Source organism: Tyto alba, unplaced genomic scaffold, assembly GCF_018691265.1.
Source record: "Tyto alba isolate M040663 unplaced genomic scaffold, T.alba_DEE_v4.0 Super-Scaffold_10, whole genome shotgun sequence".
NCBI classification, from domain to species: domain Eukaryota; kingdom Metazoa; phylum Chordata; class Aves; order Strigiformes; family Tytonidae; genus Tyto; species Tyto alba.
This window is the reverse complement of record NW_024881262.1, coordinates 18898856-18920098: the sequence shown is the minus strand read 5'-3', so window position 1 is coordinate 18920098 and position 21243 is coordinate 18898856. Positions and strand designations below refer to the sequence as shown.

Here is a 21243-nt window from a genome sequence, read left to right as displayed (position 1 = left end):
ACTTGCACTGTTTAATTTTTACTGGAAAAGAAACTAATAGTATCTTTCATTACATTGGAAGGATTGGTTAGACAGTTCCTTTCCCCATTAGGTTTTTCTGAGACAGTGTCAGCATGCCATGCATTCAGACTTGCTGTAGCAATTTCTGTTTCAATGCAGAGTGAAAAGGCACAATGCATTAGCTCTCTCAGACCAAGGACTTAGTTAAAGGTTTATGCTATAATAATGGGGTGAATGTTCACCCACACTGACGAACAAGTTTTGTTCAGTATTTTTTCAGCTAGCCAGTAGTGCTCTCTGACAGTCACTCTTTCTCTTTCGTGCCTCATTACCATACCGTTTTCCTTCCTTGTCATCTTAATCCCCAAGAGAAAGATGTAATTACTTGACAATATTTTAAAACCAAAGAGCATGTGAAGAAAAAACCTTGTTCAATTGGAAATTGTGAAAGAGCTGAAGTAAAACTAATGTCACTTTATATAAACTCTCAGGACTAAATAACATTTTTAAACACATCCTGTCTTGAATCGGAACAAAAAGCAGCACATTCCACTGGGAGCTCTGGAATTTATGCCTATTAAGGGGGAGCTTGGTCATCCTCTGTTGGTCTGCTCCCTTGTGCCAGTCTAAGCAAATCAGGGTTCGATCTCTGCTCTTAGTACACAGATATATGGTGGGAGTAACAGTCTCATCAATCTTGGCTAAGGAGATGCCAAAATAAACATTATGCAAATAGTAGCAAATAAATCAAAGGAATGGCCATAGCAGTTAGCTTGTCTGATGGCCCTTTCACTGTAGGACTGAGGCACTTGAGTGGTGCCATGAAGGTTTTTCTTTGTCTGTATCTAGCTGCTCACCAATAATACAAAGATCTGGCTGAGAACCAGAATGTAGCTAACTTTTTTTTTTTCTTTTTAAAAAATAGATAAACTCTGTCACTAGGCTTTCTTTACAGTTTTTTGAATAAATCTCAAGCTGTTGACCCTCATTCCTGATGCATGGTAGGTAGTTAAACCATTGGCTTGGCTGATTAGACCATATTGTGTACTGGGAACAGACAATACGGGTACCTCAGGGATCGCTCGCTGAGTTGTAAGTAGCTACTTGTGTCATCAGGATTGTCCTCATCATTAGCTAGCTGGGACCAGCTGCCAGTGCTTTCTTCACTGCTGCTGAGATGGTTTGGAAATTCTTCAGCTGTTTTTGTCTCTCCCACGATTTCAGCATCCGATCTGCTCTGAGGACTGTTGCTGGTAGGGTGACAAGGAAGGCACATTGATATTGTAATATAGGCAAACAAACTGGTGCCACCGATCTTCAGGCAGTGTTGCTCATTAAAGTCAACCAAGCTGCAAAATTATACAAATGCAAGAGATTGGACAAGCTTATAATTTATACATGAGGTCCAGTTGAACATAAGGTTTGAGATGCTCTTAAAAAAAGATCTTATGACTGCTATAAACAAACACAAAACAAAGTAAGCCTTATAATGAAATATGCATAGAAAAGGTTTAACTTGTACAGAAGGAACTTCCCACTGCACAGGCCTATTGCTTAATGCACTTAGTCAATCAGTGGTTGAATTATGTGGTATATATTAGTGCAGAATGATAGCATTTCTTGGAAATATATATTGGCACTAAATCTCTCTTCTACTACTAATAAGTTTCTGGCCAGGGTTTTCTATTCTGTTGGCATTGTAGATCCAAAAGAGGTCAGGAAGTAAAAGTAGGAAAGTATTGTTGGTTGTGAATCACTAATGACTCAGCCTTCTGTGCTGCTTAGTATCTTTGCTGCTTAGGTTGGGGAAGGACAAAGTATTCTTTTTCTAGCTAGGTGTGCAGGAGGTAGTCAGAAACCAGACCGAATATGGAGCCTGCAATGAGTTTAGAAAATACAGGGTTAGGGGAAAAATGCTTTATAATTCTGCATACTTGACATATGTCGCACACAGACACACATGTTTATGTGACACACACATATATATACATATACACTCCCCCAAATGCACAAAGAAACAAAAATTAAAAACTATATTTATGGTAACTTTTCAGAGCCAAACTGGACTTTGCAAGACTTAACATGGGACTCCGGATATGCAGGCAGAAAAGTGTATAGTAATCCAAACCCCATTCCTTTTTGAAGATAAGAAAGAATTGATTATATTACTGCAGCACCAGAATAACAATTGAAGCAAAACTGTAGTTCTATTATGTTTACTGGCTGGTCTGCATTTGTAATTTTGTGATTAAAATAATGTAATGTGTACTGGCCACCCTCTGCAGGATCCCTCCAGAGAAGTTTTCACCTTCAGACTTCTATCTATAGTTATGGCTGAGGTGCCCTGTCTTCAGTTAGAGCAAGAGATCACCCCAAACATTCTACTGCTCCCAAGTAATTAACTTGATTCAGAATATACTGAGACGGTATCATTGTGGATATCTCCTTTTGCCATGCTCTCACTCTCAGGACAACTGAGAAGTTGCTGCATTAATGCCAGATGCCAGAGAGAGAGGCAGCCTCCTGTACAGGGAGAAAGGGATTGGTTTACCTGAAGGCCTCTGTTCTACCAGGCAGTCAACGTCTGTCAGATAACTACGCCCGTTATCCCTCACCCCTCGGGTACGCAACTCATCATCTGTAGTAACCTTGAAGGCACTGAGCAGCCAGCTTGCAGGGTAGTGACATTCAGATTTTTAATACAGGGCAGGTAGTGCCTAATACTTGGTCCAAAACATGAGATGTTTTTGTGGGTGTTGTTACTTGGCAACTTGGCATTTTGGGTTTTGTTCGATTCATTATGCAATTGCATCTCGGACTAGTGATGCTTTGAACTGACAGTTCCCTACTTCTGAACAGTTTTTTTCTAATTGACTATATGCCTGCTAGATATTTTGCCTGGAGTCCTATGTGCCTGTATCTACACTAGCAAGTAATCTCATGCAGTAGGAGTGGACCAAAGCAATAGGTGCTGATGTTTTTATATATCTACATTATATTTTTAGGTCTTTACTTCAGACTAGACTTGGTCCAGACAGCCATACCACAAATGGTTCTAATCCATGTGAAGAACCACGGAAGCTTTGCCTTCCCAGTTGGTGTACAGACACATTTGGTACGCACTTGTGCAGCTTCTCATTGAGACTCCTTTAAAAGAAATCTGCATTTTGTGTTGCAGAGCCGATGCATGGAAATAGAGACAAAGTGATTCAGAACTGCACTTCATCACTGAACCAAAATGCTCATGTAGGTTTAGCCTCTGGTTACCAATTCTGCCCTACCAATCCTATTTCTTTAAACTTTCTATAGCCATTTAGGGAACTCTGTATTGAAGGCAGTGGAAAAGTTGGTATTAAACAGCTCACAAACTGTGCAAAAATAACTTCATTTTCAAACAGTCAAGATTCCATATAGGTAGATTTCTAAATGTATCTTATTAAAAGCAGGTTGGGTTCGAAGGAAGAGGAAGGTTAGTGGGGGAGAGTATGAAAGAATAGCGACACTATGATAATTATCCACCTAATTGCTTCCATACCCAGGAAAGTACATGCTTTCTCACTTCAAGCAGAGCTTTGTCAAAAGCCAAAACAGAGCACTGTCTAGAAAAAAATGAGCTACAAAACATTTTCTAACACTAGCACCTGCACTCTTTCTAGCCCTCTGAAATAATGGGGTGCTGCAATGTTCCAAGTGATTGGCAGTTTAGATACTATTACAGTAACGGATACGATGAAGAAGTATAGTTAAAAATAGGCAATGCCTCGAGAGAGTCTTGCTCTTAACCTCATAGCACCCACAGCAATCCTCTACCTTTGCACTGCACTCTCATACGGGGCTCACACTTTGCCTTAACCAAAGCAAGTTGCAGATTTCTCAACAAAAGGAGTACAGCTGTAAGGAGAGGGTGGTAAGCTATGGTTTAAACTCCATTGAATGGAATTAAAATAAAATGAGATTTTATTATATTCTCTATCTAAATTCTACTGGAGAAATCTTGAACTGAAGGAGGAGAAGGGTGTTTTAAATTGCTATTTTATTTCCTCCACTAAATAATTTTTATTACTTATAGCTCCGGACTGCAAACACAAAGCTGAACTTCAAGTTCTCAGATGTCTGATCTTGTTTTCAGGTACACAAAGCATTAGTTATAGGGACAAGCATAGCAGAGAGCTACAGCTCAAATTCTGCCATCTTCTGTTTTATGCTAACACTGATTTTTTTTTTTTTTTTTTTTTTTGAGATATCAGCACTAAATGAAAGTTCAAACTTTGTCCATCTTTTCTGACGACTATGGAAGACTTAAATATCTGCGGAGAGAAAACTTACTTGTCTGTGCAGTATTAGATTTGAATTTCAGAACCATAGTATTGTCATATTCCATGTACTTTTGCTCCAGAGATTTGCAGTTATATATGATTGGGTGATTTTAGACCATTAGAAACCAGTAGTCAGAACTTAACCTGTTTGTTTCTTTAAAAGTACTTCTCTTCTTATCTTCTTCCTTTATCATAATAATTTTTACTGGGAATTTAAAACAAACACCAAAGCAATGTGCTGATTTGCTGCTTTGTCACCTACCTATTTAGCAGGGAACTGGAAACTCTGTGTTTCCCATCAAAAGCTTCTGGAGGCTTTTCTTTGTTTTGATGCTCCTTTCCAGACCGGCCATATGAAGATAAGCACTCCGAATCTTTATCTGGTTCATCTCTTTGATCAGTTTCTATCTGAATTAAAGGCACTTCCCTGTGCTGACCTGCAGGGAGACATCCAGGGCTCTTCATATGCTCTTTTTTGTCATCCAAACTTACTCCATCCATTTTGGGTTTTGACTGAATCTGATTTGGGCTTTGAGGATGTTTGCTTTCCAGCACATGCTCTCGGCTTGTGTAATCAAAGGAATCCTGCTGGACAATAATAAAATTTTTGCCACTTTCAACAATATTTGCAGCCAATCTGTTTGCATATTGTTCAACATGTGGTGGGGAATCACTGTGAAACTGGTCTGCCTCTGCCCCATCTGCTATGATTTTGTTCTTGCGCATTAGAGATTCAATAGAACTTGCCCATGTCTCATGAATCAACATATCTGTTATCTGGTCAGTCTTGCATCTTTGGTACAGGCATGAGTCAGACTTGCAAAGACCTGAAGAAGCCACGGTACTGACTGGCTGCACACTTAAGGAATCTTGGTGGTGGTGGGCAAATCCATCTAATGAATTTGCCTTAACTGGGACATTAACTGTTAGCCTAGAGCCTGATGATCTGCTGTCAGGCACTGACGATTGCCTAAAGCAAAAAGGTGATCGTAGAGAGGGTGGTAGCAGGCTGCCACACCAGTCCTTTGAATTCCAAGGGGAAGATACGTTATCTTTATTTTCCTTTTCTATTTCTCTCAGCATATACCTATAAAATTCTTCTGTTATGCTTTCTGTACTGGACTGTTTGGATGGGCAACTTGGTCTTACATTGAGATGACCATTTTTCTTGGCTACCTGTTGTAAAGCAGAAGTTAAGATGTTGTTTGCATTTTTTCCTGCATAATAATCCAGTAATAAATCAAAACCTCTTCCTTCATTTTCCATTTGGTTCACCATAAATCTTGAAAATTCATCTGTAATGCTTTCACAGCTAGACTGCTTTGAGACAGAACTTGTCTGGCTCACAGACTGACCAAAGGTATTCATTAGGCCTAGGGTATTGAAAGAGGCTTTGGAATCTGACTCCTCCTCTGGTATGCTCTCACAGCTTGAGGCCTTGGCTCGGCTCCATCTTTCACAGTGCAGCCTGTTCCTGGGGTGGTTTGGACCTTGCCAGATGCTATCAACCATGGAGAATTCAGTGAGGTTCATGATCTTGGCAGCCACTTCGTTTGCAAAGATATTGACTGAATCTGGTGTGTCCTCAAGGTTTATAGATTCATCTACTACCCGATTCATCAATCTTTCCTTCAGCTCAGGATGCTCATCTGTTTTTCTTTTGATCTCACTAAGTCTAGGTGCTCTGTGCTTTCGAACAACTGAACCATTAGCATGGGTTTCCTTTTTCCGTTTCATGGTTCTGCATGATAAACTCTGGGTCACCAGATGTTCATTGCCTCGCTTCCATGCACAGAACCAGGGTTGCTTTCCATTTGAATTTTCAAGACAAATGGCAGCTATTTCTGTTGCCATAGAAACAACTGTTTCTGCCAATTCTTCTGCAAAATCTGTTATACAATATTTGTCCCTTGAATGTTTCACCTGTAGCACAGGCTGAGAAGGAAGCAAGACATGATTTCCTAATAAAGACAAGCTAACCTGAACATCATTATTTAGCACAGCATCACACTTATGCTTGGCCTGGTTTTCTGCACTCATGGTGGCACTGGAAGACAGCTGTTCTTGAACACCATGCCTGCATTCATTGTTCGCAAAGGTATTTTCTCTGTCTGAAAATGATCTGTAGTCTTTCTTCTTCTGGTGACTGTTACTCTGATTTGGGGATTTGTAACAGTCTCGTGCTGTTCTTTTCAGGTATCTTTTCTTGGGAGATGTTTTTGCAACAAGTGCGTTATGCCCTGTAGCTCTACTTGTTGGTTCTGAATTCAGTGTGGCACTTCCTTTGTTATGTACATCTTTCATATTACTTTTTCTAGTGTTTGTGACATTTCCAGGATCTTTGCTAGCACTAGTACTGTAGGATGTACCAAATGGATTAACAGCAGAGTGCTCGAGGGAGCTGTGTGAACTTTCACGTGCTGTTGCCTGTGTTGACCATCCTTCTGCTCTTGTTACTTTCTCTGATTTTGTGCCCTTGGAAAAGAGAGAACACTCTTCAACTTGTCTTATGTCATTCATCTTCTTGCAAGTGAAATATATTATGTTAAAAAGCAACTCGTTTGCAGTCTCCATGAAAATGTCTTGTGTACTTGAGCCATTTTCTGAACAGGGGTGTAGCTGCCTCTTCTTCCTAACCTCTTCAACAGAATGTCGTAGGATAATATTGGATAAATTTTGCGCAAGTTCATCCCTGATTACTTCATCAGTGTGTGGAATTCGTGGCCTTGCTGCTGTTTCAATAATTTTTCCATTTATGGATTCAATAAAGTGCCCTACATTTTTGTATGTGTTGGGTTTTGTCAAAATTATTGATGCCTCTTTAAGAAGTGCCTCTGCGATGCTGTCATTTAGCTTCTCCATGCTGCTTCCTATAGCTATGCTACAATGAAGAGTGATGGCTGCAGAAGTCTGAGCAGCAGACAGAAGACCACTTGAAGTTGCAGGGTACTTCTCTTCCTTCATTTCCCCCAGACCACAGACAGCTACAGCACTTGCTACTTGAGTCATGCCACACAGTGCAGATGGAAATGAATACTCTGTGCCAGCACAGTCATCAAGTAGCTGTGAAGATGCTGCATGTATTTCTTTGTTACCACCAGCTCTGCTTTTAGAGTCTGTGGCTTCTTGATCCCATCTGAATTTTTCTGCAGCCTGGGGACTGGAAATGGTTCCAATGACAGTGGCTGCACAAGCCAGAGCCACTTCCAGTGCACTCTGGCCGGGTCCGTTTGAATGTTCTTCCTCAACGTAATCTGAAACTTCAGCAGAACTTTCTGATTCAGTCCAGTGGCACAGGCTGGGGAAGGCAGGCCCTGGCCAGTCAGATGTATTCTCAGAACTGTCTGGACTTTGCACTATGACAATCTTCGGAAGTTCATTCCACGATCGGGAGGCAGATACATCTTCTGACTTACAGGAGCTTCCTACGGAGATGCTGACTGCAGCCTCCTCACTAAAAGTGGGTTGAGACTGTGACAGTCTAATGAACGCATCTTGCAGAACAGATTCTGCTAAATTTGTGGCGTACTGACCTGTAGTTGCCTGCTCATTTTGCGAGGGAGGATCAGTTTTCCTGATGCCTGCACAATCCTCTCCATCTGTCTTACTGTCGTGTTTCGCTATTAGGTCACATGGAGGGCCCAGCTCCTCTTTAGCCATTTTGGTTAAAGACACATCATCTAACATGTGCACTGAGCAGGAATTTTCAACTTCACTAGTCAAATCAGTAGTACTAAAGGATGAAGTAGCTCTTTCTGCTAATTCCTTCTGCCACAGTATTTCCTGGACTGACTTATCTTCGGGTTGTAAGACGACATCTTTGGCCACGACATTCACAGCTTCAGAGACTCTAGTAGATGTATTATCTTTATTAATGCAATTCCCTTCAAGAATGGATGGCAACCTGGCTTTTCTGTAGTGGAGATTTTCAAATCCCTTTCCTTTATTTTTTTTGACATCTGAAGATACTTCTGAAACACTTAATTTTTCATGACCTATTAAAAGAAAAATAAGAAACTAGTTTTTGCAGAGTACCCTGTAACTTTAAAAAGAAAATGGCTGCACAACTGTGAAACTCATTACTGGTGTGTAAAACTACTGCACATCCATATATCCTTGTCTTTGAACAATAATTTAAAAATATGAATGGCTGTCCATTTTCTAAAATACCAATAAATATATGCATGAATTAACATCAAATGCAATTTCTGTGATCTTTGCCATGGCTGTTTTGCAGTACGAACAATAGCAGAATTACTCTCAGTCCTGTTGCTTTTACCAGTTTTATATTCATCAGCCTCGTTGTCATCTTCTAGGTGCTCAGATGCTGTGAGGAAATCTTCTTCTATTGAGGACACCGAGCAGTTTGTATCATCCTCAGGCTTTAAGACATGAGTGTCGATCTGCAGCTGTCTCTCCTGAACAAGCTCAAGCCCAATCAGAAATTTGTTTATATCAAAAATGATGCAACTTGCGCTGGCTCTCCTGTCCCCTCTTGCACACTGAACCAAGCAGACGTCTGCCAGCCAAGGACACTAGAGGGGAAGAGAATCTCAAACAGTTATTTAATAAAAAAAAACAAAACAAAACAAACAACACAAAAACACAGAAAACCCCACTTATTTTAAACTTCTCTCTCTATAAATACCTTAGGAATGTTCTGTTGCAAAGATGCAATACAATTTGTCATTAGATGTTTGTAACATGGTGTACAGTTACATGTATGCCCAATAAGACCACTTGGACTGACAGCTTTTGTTATATAAAGTGTTTTAGTAGAGAACCCAGCTGTATTGCAGGGGCATCTTTATTTTCTTGAAATTACCAAGTTTTTTCTTGTTTTAATGACAAATCAATGTCAGACTTAACCATCTGACATGCTGTTATTAACAGACTCACACCACCCAGTATTACCTGCCTCTCGAGGGAATTGTTTGTGGGCATGAATTCCTTTTCAGGATAACTCCTGTTGCAATGCTTGTTTGAAGGCAGCCTGTAAACACTGACTGGTGAGATTGTTAAGAGCAGGTCACTTTTAGATGTTCCTACAGACTGTTTTAAAATAGTGGTTTATATTTTTTCTTTGTTCTTTTTCTTCTCTATTCCTTATTTGCCCCAAACCCCATTATTTCAGATGAGTATAACCTCCCACTGGAAATAGGGCCCTACTGTACACTGTGCTGAGCCTTTATATAAAGCTGTCTTACCCAGAGAAGCTGCACAATTAAGTTGAAAGTTGAGCAGAAACCAAGAGAAAGGAACTCTTGTTATCCTCATTTTATTGATATTGAAACTGTTGGATATTTATATAACCACAGAGCTAAGTTCATATCTCTGCATGGAACTACGTTTGTGGTATGGATGTGCCTTGAAGCAAAGCCGAGCTTTTGCAGCCTGTGATCTTGCGCTTTAACTCCAGGTTCTCAGGAAAGAGTCAGAGTGGAACCAACTCTGGATCCAGGTGGTAGATTTTAAGCTGTGCAAAAGATGTCCTGGACCCCCTGTGCATTTGCACAGATTTCAGCATAATGTATCCCCATCCTAGATCTTTTGTCTTTGAGTGTGAATGCAAAGCAAATATCTAGTAATAAAGGGAGTGGGATGAATATTATATTGGAATAGCATGTTTTATTAGTCTGCTCTTCATTTCCACCTAAAAAATGTGTCTGAACAGAAAACCAGATAAATTAGTGTGTTAAAAGTAAAACAGAAAAGAGATTTTTTTTCAACTAGCTGCTATGAAATTGTTGCTGAATCAGACTTGAGCAGACACCTTATTGTGAAAAATGTTATTAAAAACAGACGTGGCCTTAGATCAAACATTCCCCTGCTGTTTCTCCAGTCCGCAGTTTGCAGGGTTGTATTTGTGAAAAGGGCTGAGGGGAGCAGAATAAAAATCCTCGTATGAAAACTATGTGAGTCTCCTTACAAATTAAATTCTCTGGAAAGCCAAACAAAGGTAAGGATAAACACAGTATGTGCTTATCTGGCCAATAAATCTCACCCAGTCTCAATGCAGAGCTTTACTCATCTTACAAGACAGAAATTTAGGTTAGTTCTCATTTGTCTCTTGCCTGCACTCTCTCTGGGAAGGCCGCCAGTCTCAATGGCCGCAGTCTTTCAGAGATGGGGATGACATGGGTGCTTGAGTCACCTTGGTTGGGCCTCAAAACACCCTTGTGTGTGTTGCAGAGGCTTCCCCCCCAGGGGAGTGGGGTTTGGAGCTCAATAACCAGGCAATTTCTCTCTTTAAAAATAAGCTTACTGGATTAACATAAAATTCAATGATCTTTGCAATACAGCTGTTCCAGGACCTGCTTCATGAAGACTTTTGCACACAAGTTAATTTCAGTGAAAAAAAAGTTTTCTTCTTTTTTTTTTTTTTTTTTTAATTTTCTGCAGCAGATAGAACTGGAGATATGTGTTTATTTTAAGTTTGCTGAGACAGTTTTGTACTCCAGAATAACTGCAGTTTTAATGAAGTTGTTCCCAATTCATGCTCTGCAAAATGAGATAAGAATTGGGCCATAAAATGTAGTATTTTTCATTCTCTTTCTTTATGCAGAGTTGATCAATCATAAATTATGATAGAAATGGAAAGGAAGGAAAAGCTTTTTATTACAATAAGGAGTTAAGATTCTGGAAGTTGTGTATTAAAATATCTTTAAGCAAATGTTATTGTTTGCTTCCTTTCTCTAGGTGGTACCAGTATGAGGAATTCTTGGCCTCCAAATCACAGATAGGGAGCATTTCATTGGCAATAATGGGAGTGAAGGAGTTAGCATGAGAATTTTGCCTTTAGCTCCTTTAAATGTTAAGATTTAATTAATGCATTAATTACTTTTTAAGTTGACAGAAGCTAAATGAGGTATCAGCTCTGATACGGTTAATGTAGCTTGGTATTTTCCATTGTCACATTCAGGCTTACAGTAGCCTCTAGGATCTTCAAGTCCTATCATCAGCTTTTTTCCAAGGTGCATGTGTGGGAGAAGATGGATTGGGAACAAAAGCAGGAAGTAGCAAGACTTCACTTGAAAGGGTGTCTGTAGGACCTCTACCCTGATCTAGCTATGTGCACAGAAAATGTGTTACATCTTTCCTTTCCCCCCCTTTGTGTTGCCCTTCTGACTCCTGCTGATCTTGAAATCTGGGTTTATGCATCACCTCTGCCACCAATGCCTACCTTCCCTGAAGGATCAACTGTTAATATAGATTAAAGCGTTATCAGCTGCAGCCTAGACCACCACAGGATCTAGAGGGAATAGCAGGATCTTTCTCCTATCTTTGTGTCATCCCCAGCACCACTTAACAGACTTTTGTTAGATTTATTTCTTATGTTTGCGAACTCCCACTCGTCTTGTAAATTGGCGCAAGGTCTTTTCTTTCAGCTTCCTTTTTTCCATTTTCCAACTTCTATCATTCACAGCTGTGATGTGATCTTAAAGATTAGTTTGATTCCTACCTGGGGAACTTCATAATCAGCCTGAAGTTTTCCTGATGCTAATCCACTCAGCAGGACTATTTCATTTTCCTTTGGTGGCTGTACGTTCATTGAACTGATGAGTTTGGGGAGATTTGGAGAGACGCTGATCAACCTCTGTAGTATGAAAGAGATTTTTCTCTCAGGTAATGAAGTCTGAGTTGCACATTTATATTCATAAATATCGAAATGAAATACCACTTATAGGCATCCCTTTAGAAAGCTTGAACTTACTACTCTGAGTCGATTAAAAATAGAGCTGGCAGCATTAAAATGCATATTCTTTCTTTTGAGCCACCATGAAAGACAACAGTGACAGTATAAGCTTCTGCACAACTGTCCAGAAGGACAATCTGTCATCCCTTACATTGACATGTGCTAAACATATTGATTGTATTTGTGCACCTAAATGCTTGGCCTTCCTATTACAAGTGAGTTCCTAAGAGACTGAGAGCACTGTGTCTGTTATTGTCTAAACCAGAAAAGATTCAGTAAGTATGGTAATGAGAACAGGCAAATCTTCCAGTTTTCCTCTAGGCATATGACAAGCAAGAAACAAAAGTGAAAGTTAGCTGGAAATTGCTGATCAAATTGATGCAATAGTAAACCTGGAATAACAGAAGTATTTAATAAACAGATGACAAATGCATTTCTTCGCTGTTCCACTGGACACCCTCATGACCTTTCATTTGTAATGATTCTACCTGTTATGTATTTGCTAGAGCCAAAAGTGGCAATAGTCACAACATCAATGATGCTATATAACGTAGGGGATTTGTGCTGCGATACTGCTAGGAGTCCCCAGTGTGTGCAGGAGACCTCTGTGCTCATTCGCGTACAAAGGCCAGACCAAAAGGACAATCCCTACTCTGAGAGTGCTTGCAATTCTTTTCTGCCAAGGATCTCACTGTGCTTGCTTTATGAACAGGGAATCAAGGATGACTCCTTACAGAGGGAGTAACTACCACCTCCTTTTTGTGCACTAACACAGGCCATTAAATGGCAAGGCCATTAAGAGAATGCAGGTCACAGGCACCCAGCCATATGCGGTAGTTACTATGCAGTTCAAAGATACTTCACTTTTTCCTTTTCATCTTCAAAATAATAACCTTGCAGTACTGTTATATTTCCTCAGAGTGAATTAGATAGAGTAAAACTTTCTGGCTTAGCAAACCTAATTCAATTTTGGGGAACAAATCACTTTTCAGTAGACTGATCTTCAAATGTGGCAAAGTATTTATATTTGACATAACTAAATTGAGTGCTTCAATTCAGTTTGACATTTCAGTATAGGACAAAAAAGTTATTATCCTTTTCTTTTTTCAAATTATAACCTTTCTCTTATCACATGCATTTCTCTACGTACATCTATTTTTCTACTGCCTAAATTACCACATTTTATCAGATTTCTTAGGTAAGAAATCATGGTATTGTGTATATCTTTTCCTTCAGTGCCTTATCTTTTGTTCAGAATAAAAAAGGAAAAGTCTGGAAAGATGATTATTTTACACCAAAAAACCCTAATTTAACCCATTCCAAAGTTCAAGGGGTAATGCAAAATCCTAACAGTACCTATTAGTGATTAGTTATATATTTCATCTGAACAACAGCTATGCTAACATCTTTAAAATTCTTCTATGTAATGCTTTCACTACAGCAGCATGTTGTATAAAAATCCACCCCTCAGAGCCAATTTACAGAAACAGCATATTATACATAAAAATCGTGACAAGCGAGCTTCCTCTTAGAGAAGAATACACAGTAACTGTGCTAGCAGTGAATTTTTAGTATCTGCACTGAAAACTAAGAGAGAATTATCATCTTCCAGTCATTGCTTAGAAACGTGTTGGCTCTGCACCAGGAAATACCTTTCTAAAATGTGGCCAGGCGTTGCTGTGTCTCCATTACCAGTCCTGCCCCTGCCAGGTGGGGAGTGCCGGCTGTGGACATGTCGGGGTGCAGCACTTTGGGGAGCCAGCGGGGCTCTGCTGTGAAGGAAGAGCTGCAGGTTGTGCGAAGCGCAGGGGCAGTGAATGCACCACTGCTCTAGGGCTGATCAATACAAATCATGCAGCTGCTTTCAAAGGTGATTTGTGCTTGTGAGGGAGCAATATAATCTCCATGCGTTGTAAAGGGTAGCTGCATAAAGCTAGTTTCAGTTGGCTTTCACAGGTGTCTAGCTTTAAGAATGAGAGAGAACTTTTGGTATTTCCCTATAGATTTGCTATAGCTTTTATCCCTTAATAAACACTGTAAACAACAACAAAACCACTGATTATTAGAAAACAGCCAGTGCTTCTATGGATTCAGTAAAGTTAAACCTCTTGAGCTATTCTAAACAGTTAACCTGCTGATTCAATAGAAAAATAATTCTGCTGCAAGAAGCTGTATTTATTTTTGACATCTGAAATTTTACAGATCCGGGATGCAGAAAACAGCATAGAAAAACATTTCCTGCTAATGAATGACTTGCCGGAGGCAACAAGGTTCCCAGTATTGGTTGTCCTCTCGTGAGCTAAAAGTGGTTTCAGCAAACTAACTAATGCTTTACTGAGGAACTCCCAGGATATTGTTCAGGAGATCCTACCTTTTTTCACTTACCCCATATTGCTACCATATTGCTGTGTTGATCATAGGCACCAAGCCAGGATGATGAAAATGAACTGATAAAGGAAGATGTAAACTCAAAACTGACACCAGGCCATATCTTTAAAATGTGACTTCCTCGGATTTGAGTTTTTTTTGGAATAGGATATATTTTAAATAGAATATCACAATGTATTTTATCTTAGTGTTTGTAAAATAACCAAGTTTTGTTTTGTTTTGTTTTTAAATCCTTTTTTTTTCCTACTGTCCGCACTTCCAGTTAAACAGGTAAACGACTCCTTTGGTTCTGTTTTATCTAGACCCTTCCTCAAGATCACATAATCAAACTACCTAGGGTTTCACTAAAACTGGTCAGCTGAACAAGATCTAAATGAGTAGAAGATTTTTCAAAGGCTTTTTGGCAGTAGGAGAGAGAGACATCAGAAATTATTTTAGTGTAGTATTATGTCAAGAAATTGGATGTATGACATGTTTGTGTTCACTTCTCTGATAAAAGGCTGAGTAAGATGTCCACTCACATGATAACTGCTGAGAATTCACAGGCTGCAACAATCCTTTAGATCTTTCTGGGATGGGAGTAAGGAAAGCTATAAAATATGGCCTGGTGTTGAGATAACTTTAGATTCCTGATGCATTGTTTTCTGTAAGACTTAAAATCTAGGGCTGGCTTTGATTTGTCCATAGAATTTTGACCTGGGTTTGTATTGGAGCGTCCTGGTGTACCTGCCTAGACCCACTGTGCACGCTACTAAGTCCTAAACTGTTACCTGTTTCACTTGCTCATCGCTGCAATCATCTCTGTTTGCATCTAAATTCACAAAACAAACCTGTAATAAGAAAGAAAAAGAAACAGTAACTTATGAAGTCATATTAATGGCAGCAATCTTTTAAAAGTCCATATATGTTCCTTCTCTAGCCTTGTAGCTGAATATATGAAGTCTTTTCCTAGAATAAGAAAGGTTGAAAGGTCAACAAAGAGAATAGCAGAGTAGAAAAGAGAAAAAAGGAACAAAACTAAGCATCATGGCTTTATCCGCTCTGACAAATAGCTTTTCTGATGAATAGGCAAATGTTGTCAAAGAACTTTAATACAGATGATATTAGAAAAGATAGAGGAAATGTTAAAAAATGCATTTGTATATCAGAGAAACTCTTAATGTCTTTTCCAATGATTTCTTCTTTTCAGGGACTTGTTGCTAAATGTTTCATAAGTGCAAGTATTGATATATGCATATATTGTGAGTTGCTTTCAGAGTTTTCTCCACATCACATAAATATTGTAATTGTAGTGTTTTTTCCTAACTTTCCAAACTTCCTAAGTAGAAGTTTAAGACTTTATGGAAATAACATTTTTTTAACCTTGGTTCATGAACCAATGTGCAAGCAGAAGTTTTCAGCAGTGCTAACCAGGCAGCTTACTATCTAGTAAGTTTACATGTGATTCAGAGGAAAGTACTTTTAATGACAAGGTCTTTTGCCTCTTCTTTGATCGTTATGATTCAGCAGTCATTTAATGGTAGCGACATTGACTTAAACAGAAATTTTAGATCTAAAGACCATTTCATTTCCGAACACTTACACTTTTTTTTTTTTTCTTTTATATGACTGGAAGGCCTTTTACTAATTTTCAGAAATAAGAAAATACTTCCTCCAGCTTTATTCTGAGTTAGAAGCAGGAACTCCAAAGCTAGGCTGACTGTCCTACTTCTGAGTGCTGTGGATATCTCTTTAGAAGTTTGTGAGAGTTTGGTGTTGTCTTGATGTAAACCAAAACCTGGCACAGGCTCAGCGCTGAGCTACAGCCAACACCTGATTCCAAATAAATTGCAGATCTGGAATTTACATTCTGAGAGATGAGTGATTTTTTTTTTTTTTTTTTTTCCTCCTTTTCCAGCAATTTCCCTTATTCTATGTAAATTTTCCCTAGAAAAAAAAAATGCTGTAAATTAATCCCTTTCACCTATATTATTGTGTTTGGCATCCGAGCTCCTGTTGTGTGCCTGCTTTTACCCCAAGACAACATCAATTTCAGTTTATATATGAACATACCATATGTACAGATTATGACCATCTGCAGTAACAGCCAGCACAGCAGATGGAAAGATCCAGCCAGACCTCCCACTGTAAACCAAAAAAACCCCACTGAGAAAGAAAGCTTTTTGCCCTTTTAAATTGTTTAATGGTATCTTTGTATGAACTTAAAAACATATTTTCTAACATTTTTAGAATTTTAGGAAAAATATTTCTCTTCCTGACAGTGTCAACAATCAAGACATGCAACTGTCTGCATTTTATGGCTGGCTAACTTTTAAGAAATAATTATAAAAATTTCTAATTATAAACTGTTAAAAATTATCCTCTAGCAATATAATGTGGTAGTTATGGAATGTCCTAAACATGTTACAGTTAATTATACAGACAATATGTTTTCTTAATTTCCACTGGGATTTTACATGTAGGCATTTTACATATCAGCAATAGGTAGTTATTACAAAGCATTAGAAAATTAAGCCCTTGATTCTCACGCGTACTTGCCTAGTGCCTGCAGTGATGTGTGGTTATGAGTCCGCAGGTGCACAGAGGTGCATTTGCTTAGGTGACCATCAATTTGGCAACTAGGGAGGAGTGCTGGAAGGCATGGATCCGGTTTCTAGTCCGCACAAGTGTGTTCACAACTGTACTGAAGGTAGGGCTGTTACTTAGGAGCTCTGTTCCCAAGCCCCCATGCTGGGTGAGGTGGTACGCTCTAGTTTTGCACTGGGTTCAGTGTGAAAGCTTTGTGAAAAAGCTGCATAGGAGCAGTTGTGTCGGCATGTGCACGCCAGCCAAACACTTGACTCTCTGGTAAATCCTGTTTTGTTGTTTGCTACCTCTGTGTTGGTACAATAGTACATGTCTTTGCTGTGTTATACGCTGGCACTACTACCATCCTAAAGGTATGCCCTTTCTGAGTAGCTAAAAAATCATCATCTCTATTTCATGTGGCATGAATGTTATATAACTCACTAATGCCTCATTAGTAGAAATAACAGTATAAGCAGGAATATCTATTATTTAAAGTCATATGCTATTTCTTTCATCTATTTTTATTTTTTTTTTAATTTTATTTTGAGATCCCAATGAACTTAAAACCTACAGAAGAAGTGGATCCAGTTTCCAAATACACTCGTCAAATTTCATTGACATTGATTTATTACACTGCCAATGCAGTCTCTTAGCATTTTTCTGCTCTGTGGATTTTGCAGTTTTAATTATAGCTAACTTTCACACAAAAATAGTTTTGCACTGGTGAAAGACACTGAAGAACTCACTTTTTCTGTTTTGCTGTTTGCTTTGAGATGAGCCCTGCTTTGAGCAGAGGGTGGGACTAGATGGTTACTATAATCCTAAATTAATTTTACAACTCCATCCTGCCAGGCTCTGCATTACTGTTCCCTTCTAGGAAGTTCACTGTGAGGATAGTTTCCTTGGAGATACTTCACTAGAGGTGTTCAAAGAGTAAAAGATCCCATCTGAAAAATCTCTCATTGTTTTCTGCTTATATAATATCATATTTAATCTTTCACTAGTTTGCACTGCTTGATGAACTTCTAGTAAATATCAGGGACACTTCCATCAAAACAAGGCAAAACAACACTACAAAATAATTCATAATCTGTAGGAGCAAAATATTGTATAGATTATGAAGAAAGAGCCAAGGTCAGGGCAGCATTTGTTAACCTCAGTTTAATTCTGACTTTTTTCCTTTGGATCAGATGCAGGTTGATGGATTTTAGCCTAGTTTAACTAGAACCTAACCTTGTCCAAACTGTACTATCTTTAAATGTCAATCCTTTCCCATTTACTTCTTTAAACTTCACACCCTTGTCTTCCCACAAACGTCTTTTCACTTACAAAATGTGTCTGCTGTCCACTCATATTGAGCTACTCTGGAAACCATGCAGAAACGTCAAGATATTGCCTTTTTTTTTTTTTTTTTTTTCTGGCTTAGGAAATATTTATTTTGGGGGGAGAAACCAACAACATTTAAATGTTGTTATATAATACAAAGAGGAAAAAAAAACCCTACCAATCAAATTCTGGCTTTACATAGTGAGATAGTCACCTACAACTTCCCTGTTAGGTGCTAATATTTACTTTTGGTTCAGTAGTGTTTTCAGTGTAGAAAACCTGCTTGCTCAAGTGAGAACAATACTTTTCTTTTGGTGAACATGTACCACTGCACTCAAATCTAGTCTCAATACGTGCAGAAAGCAGTATGCTACATATCCAGAAACCATTTAACACATTGATCACATGGTAAGTAGAAACCCTTTTACTATGGAGATTCTTGCACTTGAATAACACAATTGGGGTCTGACCCCCAAGCCTCCTCTTCCTAAAACTCTCCAAGCATTTCTACTAGGACAGTACCAGACAGATTTGCTGAGCTTTGATCTTGAAGAAGCCTTTACTTTCCAGGATTATAGAAAAACCTAATAGAGAAACTTTTTTTTTTTTTTTTTTTTTTTTTTTCCCTATTTTGCTTGATAATTTCTGTGACTGGTAAGAGCTGTATGGAATAAATTCTCTAGATCAACAATTTCAAGTCCTGAAATCTACTCTTCAGGTGGTGTAGAAACTATGCAGACACCTCAGCATCTACTGTCTGCAAATTAAAACTATTACTTCTTAAAATAACTACATGTTAAGAAATTTGTTTATAAAGCACTTAAGGATATAATGCACTATACACACAATATATTTGCAACATTGATAGACAGCCTCAGGGAATCACTAAAAGCATAACACTGTTCTCACTTCAGAAGAGCGAAGCAATTTCAGGTTTTTTTTTCAGAGTACTGATGCTGGCAAACAGCTAAATGACAAACAAAGAAATATATTATTGTCTATTTTTTTGTTATTTCTTTCGTTTTAGCTTATATTAACCAAGGTTGGTATTGCTAGCATTTTAATATTCTCTAGATAAAAAATGGTAAGGTGGTAAGAAAGAAACATTGTCTCAGAGGTATAATACTAAAAACAATAATTAGAAAAAAAAACAACCTGTATTTTTCCTAAGTGTCTGTTCTAGGGTGAAGTCTATTTCAGTTCTGTACTGTTTGTCCCAGATAAGAGATTGACAAACTAATATTTCTGTTTTGGGAAGTGCTAATGCCTCTTTCTATTGTTTGTATCAATGCCTGACAGTAAAGAAAGGCTTTTTCTTTGTCCTATGAACTATCTTATACCTTTTGGTGAGATTAAAATGAGCCCTAGCTTGTGGGGTTTTTATTAAGATAGTATTCAAAAAAAAAAAAAAAATTAAGAAGAAAATCTGTTTGTTTTCCAATCCTTTTCTATGTCAAAATACTAACTCAGCAGAGATGTTTGAAGGCTGGGCTCATCCTGCCACAACAGTAGTAGCTTCTTGCACAGTGCTGTAATGTCCAGGAGCTGCTAGCAGCTTTTGAGATGAGAAACAGCTTTGAGATGCTTGGTCCTTTTTCCCCCATGAAGCATGACTTCTTCCAGCTGCTTCTTAGGGAAGAAGCTGAACTGAAAATCCATTATATTCTTCCCTCTCACTGGGACAAAAGCTGTCCCTTGCACCTAACTGATATAATTACTCTACGAAGTGAATTGAGAGCCATAGTCTTGTGTTCTGTGCTGTAAAGGACTGTGATCAACACTTGTTTAAAGTGCTGCAGGAGGTGTTTATTTTTTCACCCATAAAATCCAAATCCATATGCATGACATACCATCCTCCCAAATAAATTTCAATTTCTGTTTTAAAAGAAAGGAATTTAAACTGAAGAGACAAGAGTTGAAAATTAGAACTATATACAGATGGCTTGTGCAACCTTAATTCTGCCTCATATGCCCACATTTGTGCAGTACAATATCTCTGCCTGATTCAATGAACAGGAAGACTGAAAAAAAGGTGCAGAATTATGAAGAAGCAGAGAACTGTGTGTCTGCTGTTTCCTAACATCTGAGTTTATGACTTCATAACCTAAAGGACACTCTTAAACATGGTTTCTTTGTTTCCAATCTATGTCAGTCTGGATTACAACCATGCAGTAAAGATGGTATCAAAATGCAAAAATGGTGGCAGGACAACATTCAGGTGGCACAAACCACTTCGCCCCTATTACTCTGCCACTGTATCTGTACAGCTGATCCTCGTCAGCTTTGGCCTTGGTGTCACTAGCAGGCCAGGTTTGGTGCCATATACCTCAGTATAAGCTAAACTTCTGTGTATGTATTTGGATTTACAGGAGAATTGTACCTGGTTGGTATGTCAGTATATAAATGCTGTCTGGAAACTGAGCTTGTAAGGCCTTTATGTCCCAGGTCTGTGCTGCTCTGTTTTCTCTGTCCTCTCTCTTGTCTTCTGTCACGACACCAAGTATATTTAGACATTCAAGGTGCCAATTCAGAGATCCCAGGAGAGAGTTAGAGGAAATAACTGGTTTGGGACTGCACTGTAATCTGCTCATAGAATTTTTGCTTAACTTTCTACAAGCAGAAGTGGAAAAGATCATTAGCTCCAGGAGGGATCTCAGGAGAAAATAATTCTGAGCAGGTGGTTCCTGGGTGCAAAGAAAAAACATAGTTTAAACACTTGAGGATGTGCGGGATATGACTGTGTGGCCTAGGAAGGCTGAGTGACTGGTGAGCCCAAGACTGATTTTAGTTTTGTATATAAAACCAGCCAAAGTGCTGATGAGAATGCAGCCCTCAAGAACAAAGAACTGTATCTTCACAGCAGGAAAGGCAAGTGCAAACTGTGCTGTTCCTTGCACTTTAGGCTTTTCCTGATGACACTCAGTAGTTATTTTGTTCACTTTAGATGTC

The 21243-nt window shown here is 38.7% G+C and overlaps 1 protein-coding gene across 9 annotated transcripts in view; it reads right to left on the bottom strand.

Annotated features, from left to right (window-relative positions):
* Positions 1-21243, bottom strand: part of LOC104362450 (SPHK1 interactor, AKAP domain containing) — a 74306-nt gene that overhangs the window by 7309 nt on the left and 45754 nt on the right. For 7 of the 9 annotated variants that reach the window (XM_033005404.2, XM_033005406.2, XM_033005403.2 and 4 more), the window contains exons 4-8: positions 15171-15230; positions 11779-11913; positions 8596-8851; positions 4579-8311; positions 1071-1349 (exon numbers count right to left, since the gene is read on the bottom strand). In XM_033005404.2, coding sequence (XP_032861295.2) covers positions 1071-1349; positions 4579-8311; positions 8596-8851; positions 11779-11913; positions 15171-15230 — 4463 coding nt within the window. The remainder of the gene's footprint in view (positions 1-1070; positions 1350-4578; positions 8312-8595; positions 8852-11778; positions 11914-15170; positions 15231-21243) is intronic. The other 2 variants (XM_033005408.2, XM_033005410.2) reach the window with 1 other exon arrangement.